This window comes from Stigmatopora nigra, chromosome 8 (assembly GCF_051989575.1).
Source record: "Stigmatopora nigra isolate UIUO_SnigA chromosome 8, RoL_Snig_1.1, whole genome shotgun sequence".
In the NCBI taxonomy this organism is placed as follows: Eukaryota; Metazoa; Chordata; class Actinopteri; order Syngnathiformes; family Syngnathidae; genus Stigmatopora; species Stigmatopora nigra.
The window spans coordinates 7520255-7533335 of NC_135515.1; the positions used below are offsets into that span (position 1 = coordinate 7520255).

The window sequence follows — 13081 nt, forward strand, 5'->3', positions numbered from 1 at the left end:
GTGGTTGCCGACCCCTGCTAGAGACAAAACCACTGAAAGATACTAAACAATGGAGAAGCCACCTATAACGTGAATATACAGGAAGCCTTACTGCAAGATTACTATATTTTTACTGCGATAAACCTATGGCAATTACATTTTTCAGGTTATCAAAAGTCACTTTCTGTTCACGCATTATTTCGACACTTTAGTGAACCCCGGAAAGACAACGCCCCACTGGAGAGGAGCCTTTGCACAGGGCCATCCAATTAAAGTCAGCCCCACATTGAATCAGGTGACCTGCACCCTCATGTGCACAATGACAACCTGCTGATCTAGCTGGCACCTTTGAGGAGCTTGACAAAAGAGTATCACGAGACTTCAAAGTTTATTTCTATATTGGACATCATACTCAGAATGGTAATTTCTACTCTGGTAATGAAAAAGCTTTGATGTGTCCTCTTTTATACTTATTTCTATATGTGTTCTATAAGTGCTATGTTGTGAATTAAGTGAGAAACAAAGATCAATAGAAAGGACTTACTTTTATTTAACATCATTCAAAAGTTAGCGATCAACAACAAATATCACTTGAATGCAAATCTGTAAATGCAGAATTACAGAAGTGGAGCATAGAAGTAAAAATTCTACAAAAACATATTTAACCCTTTCATGCTGAATGAAGATGTCCCCTCCACTGAGTACTCAGAAAAGAAAAACTGCAGATTAAACAACACTTATTAGAGCCACTACAGCCCCTTCCAGCTTGTGGAAAAAGGGGTGAGGGGGCCATGCCGAAGGTGTGTGAAGCAACAACCGATAATTAAAAGATGTCCTGTGTTGTCTAGTTGATGCTAGCGAAGCCGCTTTTGCAAAACATGAAGTGTTAATTCAACAGAGGGTAAACATTTCCTGTGGTTTGGGCTAAGTGATATACCATCAAGAACAGGAAAAAATAAGGGGCTAATCTAAGCGCAAAAACATTATACAACTGCGCCATGCCGACTTCCTATTTAGCACTCATTTTTTTTATGTTCATTATCAATTTCTGGCAGTATTCTCTGTGGTCCACGGGTTTCACTTCCATCACTGTTGCTTTAATCCTTGACTCATCCTGTCATTGAAAATAAGAAATATATCAGATATTGAACAACTTTAAGCCATGCATGAAAACAGAGCACTCAAGGCAGCCACCATAAATAAGCGCGACCATTCGACCCAATGTTCCCTGTATATTCTCGGTCCATTCACTGGATGAAACCATCACTATGAAACAAATGAACGGCAAATGGAGTCGATGACATAGCGAATAAGGGAATCTTTTATATGTGTAATGTGACAGTAACATGCAACAGGTGAGCTAAAAGGCAACCTGCATTCCAACAGCCGTCTAGATGACAAAGGTCAGCCATTATTACCCATTGGCGCTGAAAAAAATCCCTGCCATAGCTTTAGTGTGGTGCCCATTCGTTCAAGAACGAGCGTGTCACACTGCTGCTTACACATATTGACGCAAGGGGGTCTTTGATGCAAATGGCATGCATGAAAATTGGCAGCACATTCGCTTGTATAGCAAAAAAGATGAATGAAGACATCAATGAGGCAGATGAAAAAGCCCTGAGAAAAACTGATGTCACAGGTCAATAGTATAGTACTGGACTATACTAGCCAATGAAATTGGAGTATCCGAATTTGTGTAGCCTTCACACATCTCATTACGTTACATCATATGTTAGCATCTGAGAATGAAAATAAAAGCATGTTATTACAGCTATCTGTTGAAGAAATATTGAGTTTTGGCACAGCGACACAGTGGCCCAGTTTGTGCACCACAAGCGGATGCTGTCGCTGGCCAATCTCCAAACTTCCTGCTCAGAGGCCCAGCCCAATCAATTCTTTTATGCGCTGCAAAACAAAACGCTATCTGTGCGGCCACCACAAAGGTGCATGTGTGTCTTTCTAAAAGCTTTGCAAAATAAGTATCCTTGGGTGTGCCAGTGATCGAGGTCTCTGATAGTAGTCCCAAAGACAACAATAATAATAATCATGTGACTGTAGCCTGCTGCTGTACTTACATTATATGTTTCCAACTTGACTCTGTTGCGGAAAACCAAGGTTTTAAAGGTCGCCTGAAGGAAGATGGCGTCAAAGGCGGTTTCATTCTGAAAACAAGGTGTCCAATTTTACAAGACTGATCATGGAAGAGACGGCATATCAAGCAATCTTACCGATTCCTTGAGCTGTCCTAGGTAAGCTGCATTCTGGCCTAAAATGGTCTCGGCACTCTCTTGAAAGCAGGTCACCCACTGGTTGTCACTGTGATCTGAGATGTTGACCTAATGAGAACAAAAAAATAAAAATTAAAAACGTTTTATCTGCAAGATGTCATTTTTAGATTTTTGAAAAAACATCTAAATCAGCTGAAGATAACGACATTTCACAATGGTAGAAAAAAACTACTTGGATGGAGAAAGAAAGAACAGTTCGACTAAAGGACAAAGAATTGTAAGTCTCAATCCACATATGGGCCATTTTCCAAAACACCAGCAGCCATTTATCTCTATGAAGATGCAACATCTTACTATTATAGCCATTGTATCCTCCAGACAAAAAAAAAAATGCATACACATCCCAGCGGCAGTTGCCTGAGGGAGTTCTCAATCACTCACCGATAGGATAAGACGGTACTTGAAGTTGGGAAACTCTTTGTCGCACTTCTCGCAGCGGAACATGCCGTTCTGCTGGTCTATCACCTTCTTGTTGCAGTCCTGGTTGGCACACGCCTGGTAGAGGCTGTTCTCTTTGCGTATATACACGATGGTTCCGATGCAGTTGTAATAGTCAGCCTGGAAATGGTCAAAAACAATTCATGATGGGTTACACAGCTGAAATTAAGACAAATGTTCCCTCTCCAGATCAGATTTTCATAAATCTTTCTATGCTTCGAGCATGACGCATAAACATGAACCCAGGCAAGAAGCACGTCCAAGATTGTTTTTAGCAAACAGGGTGCAATGTGGGTGCAGCAGAATCCTAATGGCACCGATGCAAATGAGCGCTCACTGCCTCTGCAAGCCCAAGACATGGGTTGCACATAAATAGGTTTTAGAAGAAGAGATCCCTCGTTGGCATGGAAAATACCCGAACAAAGGGAAATGAATTTCAGATTCATAAATAGATGAATATGAAAGAGTGGAAACTTGGAGGCAGATATACCACAGAATCATGCTAATAGGCCATTGTTCCAAAGCTGTTCAGTTAACAGTAGAGGTGAGACTTCACTTATGTTTGATTTGAGCTATGTCCTCATATTTTGGGCCCTCCGCAACACAATATCAAATGTTACCATGTCACCCTAAAATATAAAGATGTATTCCTTTAGAATAGAGAAAAGTCATTTGAGCTCATTATTAATTGAAATAAAATGAATTTACAGCAGAATGGAATCAAGAAATTCCACTACTTGAAGGTTATGCTTATAATTTGGGTATCAAAAAGGTCATGTTTGAAATTCCTCATTCTTGTGTGTAAAGCGTGTAAAGCTGACAAAAAAAGGAATGAGTCCATATCAAAGCACTTCATGAAGCTGCTTGACCTCATTTTTATGACAAATGCTCTAATACATTTGCCATATTTAAAGAGAAAGAAAACCATGATATATGAATAGAACAGTTCTCAAAGTTATTAAAGACTGGTAATACCCAAAATAAACCCTTGTCACCTTTTGGCCTCACAAAACATGGACATTAATCAAACAAATCCCTCTTCAATTAAAGAAGTGGATAAGGAACAGCATTTATTTAGAGCCAAAGTGGCAGATTACGCTCACATAGTGCGGGAGGTGGACACATGGCCATGGCGACACTGACACTTGGTGAAAGGGGTAATTAATTGCGCCATCTTTGCTTATGGAGGTGGGGTCTTCAGAGACATTGACCACAATGTTTAGCTTGACAGCTCTTCTGTCATCACATGGGAGCAGCGCCAACTTGAATAAGCCAGGTTCAACACCTCAGCCGAAACACAAGAGGCCCTTCACCTGACAACCAGTTTAATGTCCACAGTGTGGATAGAGCAGGGGTAGGGAACCTATTGCTCGGGAGCCACATGTGGCTCTTATGATGGGTGTATATGGCTCTTAGCTAAAATATGGAAACCAGTGGTGAGAGAGCCGACTCCCCAGTTTGCTTCTATTTATTTCAATGACAAAAAAAACACATCTTGCCCTAAAAAGGGATACTAATTGTGATAGTTGTCCTAGCAAGACTAATGTTTCCTCCCTGCTTCACGCCTTTGCTATCATTGCTAAACTTGCCTTTTTCTCCTAACGTAATCCCCTTCAAATTAGTGTGATTTCTAAACGTGCTGCTCATGCTAAATGAGGTAAAAGTCGGCTGTTAATAACTCGGTGCCAGGCGTCATTTTCCGCTCCAGCTGATTTATACACTTCTGCAATTTCCCTGTGCAGTACAAATAAGCAGCAAGGAAATTAAAGAGCACATATTATTGTACTTACTATCCACGGGCTGTAATTTCATTACAGGGGGCAAGGGTGGGGGGGTTTCTATGTAATCGATAGCACAGCTAATGTGACTTTCAGCAAGAGCAAACAGGTAGACTGGGAAGACAGCAGATTAATGAGCTGGAAGAGGAGATCGGGAACCTTTTCCGTATACATAACCGCCGTTGCGGCAATTTAATAACTTAATGATTATAAAGGATCATCTAGGCTGCTGGCGGAAAACAACCTTTGCGACGTGACAAGGTTACACCAAAGGCAAACGGTACCTGAGCTGGTGTCCATGTTGTTTTCATGTTGAGTGTGTGGTTGAGCTTTAAAGCCACTAATGCCTAGCGACGGGGACTCGTACCTTTTCGCCGTGTCCTAGCTGCTCCGTCTTTACTTCAGACAAGGTCTTCCAGTTGGTGTTTCCTACACCACCCCCACTTCTCAACTCAGTCAGAGACTCTCCTTCCATGTTGTGGCCTTCCTTGTCATACCTGCACAACAGCATACGTTTTAGAGTTAAGTTTATCAACCCAAACAAAACAAAAAGAGTATTAACCTAATGGAATTTGCTCACACAGCATGGTCAATACATACATGGTAACAGCCAATTAGTTAATCTTTTTCTGCTTAACTTCCATTTAGAGAAGCGAATCAAATCACGTCATATTTTGCATATTTGAATGCAGCTTGAATGTCAATAGCCTAAATAGGATCGGCAAATAAAAGTGACCATGATGAATCAAGGTTTAATATTTTATAGTTGTTCAGGGAAATCAAAGAAACTGGTAAAGTATTATACACATTTTTTCTATTCACTTCATTGTTGCTTGAAAATTAATATATATTCTTTGCATGATTGAATTGAATGCCTTTATAGTCATTATATAAGTATAATGAAATGTAATGCTTGACTCGTTCATACCGTTATGAAAGAATATTATTCAATTCATATAAAGACAAAAATAACCAATTTGAAAATGCGGCCTTGAGCAATAGTCCAACTCAATTCCAGTACGGTTTGTGCAGTTGATCTATTTGACCCGAGTGTGTGCCACTTCAATATATCGGAATTATTCCATGATCCTTGCAACCAGAATGTCGACCAGCAGCAGCGAGGACATTTGGTGTGTGTTGTTTGATGGCTTGGATGAGAGCAAAGCAGCAGCAGGAGAAAAGGTTTTAGAAATAAATCAAAAGAAGAGGGAAAGAGAAGCCAGCTAGGGTCGGCATTGTTACAGTCATATCAAAAATCCCATTTTCGCAGAGTGTTCCTAGCAACCCAGAGCACACAGCCGCCCGCCAAAGAACGGGGAGAAAAAAAAGAAGGGTGCGGACAGGGCGCACTTTAAAATGATTGCCGTGATACAAAGTGTTCCTAATGTGCTAGGCCACGAGGCAAAGCAGCGTATGGTGCAGGTTGTAAATGTATTCCTTGCTTCTGGCGGCATGACTAATTGAAAGAATACCTATTAATGCTGCAGCGTTGCCGAAACAATGCAGGAGCTGTTCTACTTTTCGCTGACTAATGCCAGCGAACCAATTTACACAAGGGTGGGCTTTGCTTTAAATCGTGTCTGTGAATGTTTAATAGTGTTGCATTATCGATATCAGTAAACCACAGTAAGAAAAAAAAAATATATATATATATAAATATATATGTATATGTATGTGTGTATGTGTATATATGTATACACGTATACATGTATATGTAGAAATGTATATACGTATATGTGAAAAAAATATATGTATACATGTATATGTATATATGTATACATGTATATGTATACATGTATATATGTATACATGTATATATGTATAAATGTGTATATGTATACATGTATATCTATACAAGTATATGTATGCATGTATGCATATATATATGTATACATGTATGCATGTATATGTATACATGTATGCATGTACACACACTAAAAAGTGTGGCACAGAATTTGGTAATTCACCTCCAAGAAATATACAGTCATTTATCTATAATGGCCACAACCATTGAAATCTCCATTTACATAGAGGTAAATGTATAATATAAATAATGAATAGAATTTTCCAATCAGGTTCCATTAAAAAGAGTCAACAAAAAATAATGATGCTACCGATTGTAGAGAGTCGGTATAACACTCAATGAATGGCTTTGGGATGCTCGGACTACACGCAGTGCTTTATGACAGAAAATGAGAAGTGCCAAAATGAATGGGCTCATCACAGTCATGCAACAGTAACTACGATGAAACAAATTAGATCCAGCAGAAAATATGCAGCTGTCATTTGAAATGAGGTTAAACAAACTAACATCTAGTGTGGTAGGGCAAGCTAGCAGGCTGCAGGCTTTCTGACACGTGCACACTTGCCATTCATGTGTCAAACATCAGTGTGATTGAATGGGAAGATGCAGGCTAGAGTTTATGAGGTCTCAGGAACAGGCCACCAACATACCACGTTTACCACAAGCTGTCAACTACACATTGGAAAAACGTGACATTTTTTAAATCACTTTGCTAGATTTTCAAGAAAAATCCAATTCAATAAAAATAGGCTTCCAAAAGATTTTGCTCTTACAATGATGACACAATTTTTGGTCATCTCATACCTAAGTACAGTAAAATACATGCTTTGGCTCAATTGGGAGAAATGGCCCCCTCAAATTAAAGCTGCAAACAGTTAATGATCCCTTGCATCTTTTTTTATGGCTGGTGATCAAAATAATTCAACACAAAAAAAAAATATTCAAGAGATTGCATCACTCATCTGTCCGGGACATGTGCTTTAGACCAAATCACCAATCTTCTGCTTGATCAAGCTTTTATATGCATTCTGCTATGGTAGCCATGTCCATCTAATTGAATGTGAATCAGTAGCAGTTGAAATATTCTTGCAGGTAGAGTGGCATATTCATAGTACATCTTCCACCAGATGAGAAATCAACTGCAGGTGGAATTGCCCTCACACCAAGACTCACAATTTTGAAGAGTTTTCACTCATACATGGAGAAAAATGGACTAAAATCAAATGCCGTTACTGCATTAAAGTTTATATAAGGCAAAAATAACTGCAGGATACTAATTACGTGTGAGGGACGGGGGCCGACGGCGCAGGAGCCTTGTTGGCCTTGTTACCCATCATGCCAAATGAATGAAAGGCTGGAATGACAGCAAGGCTGGCAAAACTCTTGACTAGCCTTGAGTGACAAGTGGGACACTTTGACCCCGACCACACGTGGAAGTAAACACGACGTGGCAAGGCTGTTCTTCCTACATTTGGGGCAGTGAAGGTTGAGGCTGCCTTCCAAAAGCGCTGTTGCCACCTACTGGCTACAAACATACACGTGCGCTTTACACCGTAAGAAAAACGCAGTCCACAGAAAACACTGATCTGTATTGAGAGAATTTTCCCTCAAGGGATTGAGTGTCAGAGCTGTAACAGAGGTAGTAATAAATGCTGCAGTGTGTACAGTTCTAGCAGTAACTGATGTCACACCCAATGCCCACTGACTAATATTATTTGTATGATCCTGTTAGGAAACAAAGACAACCTTCACGACAGATGTCATTCATGGGGAAAACTACTAAGCAGCATCCTTAAAACCTTAGCATTTTAGTCAATAACCGACCAACCCGACACTATTCCGCTGAAAGATTTTTGTAAAGAACGCCATGAAAGAGTGGATTCTCCCGAGTGCGACTGAAAAGAATCATCACAAGAGTCATTGTGAGCTTAATTGATTTGTGCTGTAACTCAGTTTTTCATCATGGAACAATCAAAGCAGGGAAACTTGGTGTGGTGGCCACACTGAGACCAAGGATTATTAGAAGCGCAACAAAGCGTGGTGGCCCACAATGGGTACAATGCTGGATTGAGGTTTATGAGTCTGTATCAATGGAGGTGGCCTTAAAATAAAACCACACACAATGGGATAGACTGGCCAACTGGCTTAATAATTGTTTGTTCATGTGGCCAAACTGGCTAGGATGTACTGTGTATTATACTAATTGTCTCATGCAAACTTACCAGCCTCGAAGTTTGTACGCCTGGGGAATGTCTGGGTTGATCATCAGGGTGCTGCTGAAGGATGCGGAGAGCGAGCGACCCCCGAAATCGGAAACCTTGGCGCCCTTGATTGCAACGACGGGTTGAGAGGCAGGGTCAAACTGCTCGGCCTGCACAAGTGAGGCAAAAACACCAGTCAAGATCTCTTGTCATTTGTTAGCCCCCAGCCAAACTTTAGTAGACAACCCCTGCCAAATATTTGTCCCATTTTGTCAAAAAAGAACAAAAAAACTTACTTCTTCTCCCCACAATGTGAGGGACACCATCTTGCCAGACATGTCCATGAGGGTAATCGTCCGTTTGGATACTTCTCGGCTGGCCCTTGTGGTAATGCGGCTCAACTCATTGGCACTCTTGCACACACCGATGATATCTATAAGATGGATGACATAAAAATGTTAACAACCTTGGAAGAAATGACAGGTTGTAGTGGAAACCTGCTTTGATGGAGATCTCCTTACCCGCACAGTCATCCTTATTCTTTTTCTCCAGGTCACCAATGGAGATAAATTCGCACTGCATTTTAGGGACTTCATCGCTGTCATCACACAGAATGATGGAGGTATCACCACTCAGTGTCACCTCATAGTCATTCTTCACTGCGGTGTACTGCTTGTTGGCCATCTTCACGTTGCCCTTGTTGATGTAGTACACCTAAAAGGACCAGAAGATGGGGTTGAACCATTGTGTAGCTTGAAACAAGATTTTACTTCTGACACAATTAGAAAGTGGGCTCTTGGACTTTCAAATTAAATTTAGCCAAATGCGAGCATTAGACTGAATGCTAAATGTATTACTAAACGGATAAGCAATTAAGAAGACAGTCATCATTTTGGAGAGGGTCTTACCTTGCCAACCTCAATGAGTTCGAAATATTTGTCCACCTCTTGGTTGAAGGCGGTCACCCTGATCTCACCCTGGAATCACAATCAGACCTAACATTAAGGGCAAGTTGTCTTTTTTCCTAATCTCGATCATTTTCACAATACATGTTTATTTTTAACAAGTAGTTCAGACTCTTTTTAAAAGGATCCTCCCTCTAGCACAAATTCTCAATCTTTGATAACAATTATTAAGCTGTTCGGAACAGTTTAACATGGGTGCTACATTTCCTCACTCCTTAAAAAAAATCAAATAAAAAAAAAAATATATAAAAAGAATAATAATAATAATAATAAACTTTCAATAATAAAACTCACACTCTCATCGACAATCTCCATGGAAAAAAGTTTTCCCTCGCCACGCGCGTTGCTCCATGTTCGAATGCTGCTCTTGTTGGTGACCCGAGCACGGATGGTCCACCTGCAGGGAAAACCAACTTTATTTTGCCTCACTTTTACATTAAAAATTGGACCTGCTCAAACAGAATTGAATACATAGCTGTCCAATTAGAACACTTTCCATAAAATTAGGCCATGAGTGCTCAACACAACAATTTTGAACACTTACTTTGAAACGTATGGATTAAGGCTGGCGATGGGCCCGACTTTGGTGGGACCTCCCGGCAGCGGGGCCATAGCGGGCTTCTTCCCAAAATCTTTGGTGATGGTTCGGTTTACTGGAAGGAGGGAGGAGGAGGCTGCTAAATAGCAAGTGAAGAAAAGTGGAGTGAGGTGTACTCACTTGATACCGCCATTTCCATTTTTTTTAAAATTGTTTTTGCATCAGTCACTTGCTCCTATTCATAATAAATGTAATACCCTTGTGTGAATCATTTGCATCAAGCAATACTTTTAAAGCCCAATTTGAACAAACTTTACAAAGAGGTGAGATTTCAATGTTTTTCCAACTTGCGCTATTAAGGTTTTTGTTTCATTAGCTAAAGCGGCATTCACACTTGCCACGTTTTTTCTGCGTAAATGATGGGGAGCACTGCTATGCACCTTTCAAAGCAGGCAAAGTATGTCATCACCGATCATATAACAGCACAGCTGGCCGTTCAAGTCCAACAGAAGGAAGCGGCACACAAAAAGAGGGCGAGATGGCAGCCTGGCAGCGTGAACGATGATTCACAGAACAGAGGCGAGCGTGAAACACTGTTACTTCGCTTAGTGAGAGCGAAGAGCCGTATCAACATGCAAGACTCCCCACTTTTGCCTTTTTTCTTTGCATGTGGCGCTCACGTTGTGGATTACAGATCAAAGTGTCTGCTTAATTCCTCTCTCTTGGCCAACGCCTGCACTTGAGGTAATTAAGCCCCCAGCTCGAGACGCCAACAATGACCGCGATGATGAGGAGTCCGCTCGCCCCAAACGCAATCCCCCTCCGTACGGCAGATTAGAGGGATGAAGAGCTGCAATGTCATGAGAGAGCTAAGAAGAAGAAGAAAAAATATATACCCTCCCCTAAGCTGGATGGCTCTCTGGTATTTACTGCCCCGAGCTGTCACTTCATCAATATGACTTAAATTGAGAGAAATATGGCCATTCAAAGACGGTCAATTTAAAAGTATAGCTAAAGGGGGAGGTGGAGAGCACCTTTTGTTGTTGTACACCTAGGAAAGTGTAATGTTTATATGCATCTGGGCTAAATGTGAGACAGTTTGGATTATCATTATGAAATGCTACCATCTAGTGGTATAAATTAAGAACGCAATCAAAGTGGGACAAAACAATCCTATCTCTTTGGCTCTAAACTGAAAACCTTCAAAACAGAAAAAATAATAATTCTAGCATTTTATGGAAGCAACACTCACAGTCATTTGTTGTTTGAGCCTGAAGTGAAGCACGGTTGGCAGGGACAGCAGGGGTGCTGGATGCAGAGTTCTGCTGAGGGCCTTTGTTGGTTCCTTTGCACGCACCCATTTGAGGGAATTATAGTTTAGAATATCACTTGAAAACATTAATCCCATACCAAATATCAGGCTTGATGAAAATATTTCTCTATTATTATTGTTATTGTTATTCATAGGAGTAAAATTATATTCCAGTCAACTTTAGAGAAAGAAAGAACATGCTTATTCGAATGGCTATCCTACGTTTTGACCGAAAATGTTAACTCGGACCCAATTAAAATGCATTTGATTACGGCAACGAAGCATTACCGTCAGTGTACGGTGTGGGGTTTCCAATTTTCTCTTTAACTTCTTCAGCACGCTTGACGACATCTAGCTCCAATATGACGACAACAGGCCTGAAATTCAGATCATCATAATACATTTTGTTCAATGGCAGTAGGAGAGGATGAAATTAGAAAGGAAATACATCATTGCAGTTAAAAGTGGGTTGTTTCCATGGTAATTTAGAGGGATGTAATTACCGTCCATCTTTGAGAAGATTGGTCACATGTCTCTTGAGAAGAATGACGCAGTTGACTGCCAGTCGGTTGTCTTCAGCCATGCAGTTGAGTTGTGTACAAAGCATAAAGGCTGCATAAGGGGAAGAGATAAACTTGTTATGAATGACACCAGTGGAAAAAGGATCCACATTTTAAAAAGTGGGGGGAAAGATTTACATAAACAATACTTACATGACATGGTGTGTCGCCCATCGCTCATCATCAGACGAAAGCGAGGTGGTCCATTTCCACCCTCAATTTTACGGATACTCTAAAATATTTGGAGTAAACAGAGTCAGTGAGTGATCCAATGCACTCAAAATGTTAAACCATGCATCAATTTATACCAGTACTTCCAAAACATTATGGAATTGCATTATGTAGTATATGGGGGATACATTATACATACGATCAACTTTAATACTTTTGTTTATTCAGCCAGCTAGGCGACATTGTGTCCAACTTACCACTAACTGAAGCACGGCGTCGTTGAAAGCATTTCCACTGGCCAAGACCTACCGGGAACAGAGTTAATTAGATCGGGAACAAAGTTAATCAGATTTTCTATCACAATGTGAGATGGATCAATCATCATAGTATATTATATTTCCAAACATTAGGACTTTACATATACATGTATGCACATACACATGCATTACTTCGATTAGCGTTTGCGTTGTTAGCTAAAGAACAAGACTGATCAGTACAAAAAGAAAACTAATAAGCATTTCCATACCTGTATGGCACCTTCCGATAAAGTGATCATGTTTTCAAAAATGTTTTCTTTGCTAGAACCACGTTTAGCTCAACTGCAGTGGACGTGATCCCCCCGTAGACAGCGAAAACTGAATTACGCTCAAAGAAAGCGCCAAACTTCGTCCCGCCACGTCGTGGTAACTTCCCGTTTCCGCTTGTCATCACTGATCCAGGCGCAGTTTTCTTGTTGATAAGTGCGCAGCGAAGCAGTATAGCAGACCTGAGATCGGTTGAGGCGCGACTGCAAGAAAAATCGAGACAGACCGAGCACCTGACGTCACAGAGATACGTTCAATTGCTTAAAGAAATAGGGAATTCTCATTATCACCACTATACTACATTTGTCGCTGCAACTGCTACAGTCAACAATTAAATTTAAATAAAGTGGTGACCCAAGTCTTCTCATTAGTAAATCAAATTTGCACGAATTAGATGAAATAGCATCATTTTCCTCTGAATATTTAAAGATCTCTGAAGACACAACAGATCTCCAATATTGAG

The 13081-nt window shown here is 40.5% G+C and overlaps 1 protein-coding gene across 3 annotated transcripts; it reads right to left on the reverse strand.

Moving 5' to 3' along the window:
- Positions 1-505: 505 nt before the first annotated feature.
- rpa1 (replication protein A1) lies at positions 506-12756 on the reverse strand. Of its 3 annotated transcripts, none has more exons than XM_077723296.1 (17): positions 12561-12756; positions 12292-12339; positions 12017-12095; positions 11807-11915; positions 11592-11680; positions 11244-11336; positions 9998-10127; positions 9748-9850; positions 9397-9465; positions 9010-9202; positions 8785-8921; positions 8510-8658; positions 4851-4980; positions 2649-2825; positions 2208-2315; positions 2055-2141; positions 506-1093 (listed from the first exon to the last, which is right to left on the reverse strand). In XM_077723296.1, the coding sequence occupies exons 1-17, from the start codon at positions 12588-12590 to the stop codon at positions 989-991; spliced, it is 1836 nt and encodes a 611-aa protein (XP_077579422.1). In that variant the 5' UTR covers positions 12591-12756; the 3' UTR covers positions 506-988. The 3 variants fall into 3 exon arrangements, with proteins under 3 accessions (XP_077579422.1, XP_077579421.1, XP_077579423.1); XM_077723295.1 differs by having other exon boundaries at positions 9998-10130; XM_077723297.1 differs by having other exon boundaries at positions 9998-10106; positions 12561-12754.
- Positions 12757-13081: the final 325 nt, after the last annotated feature.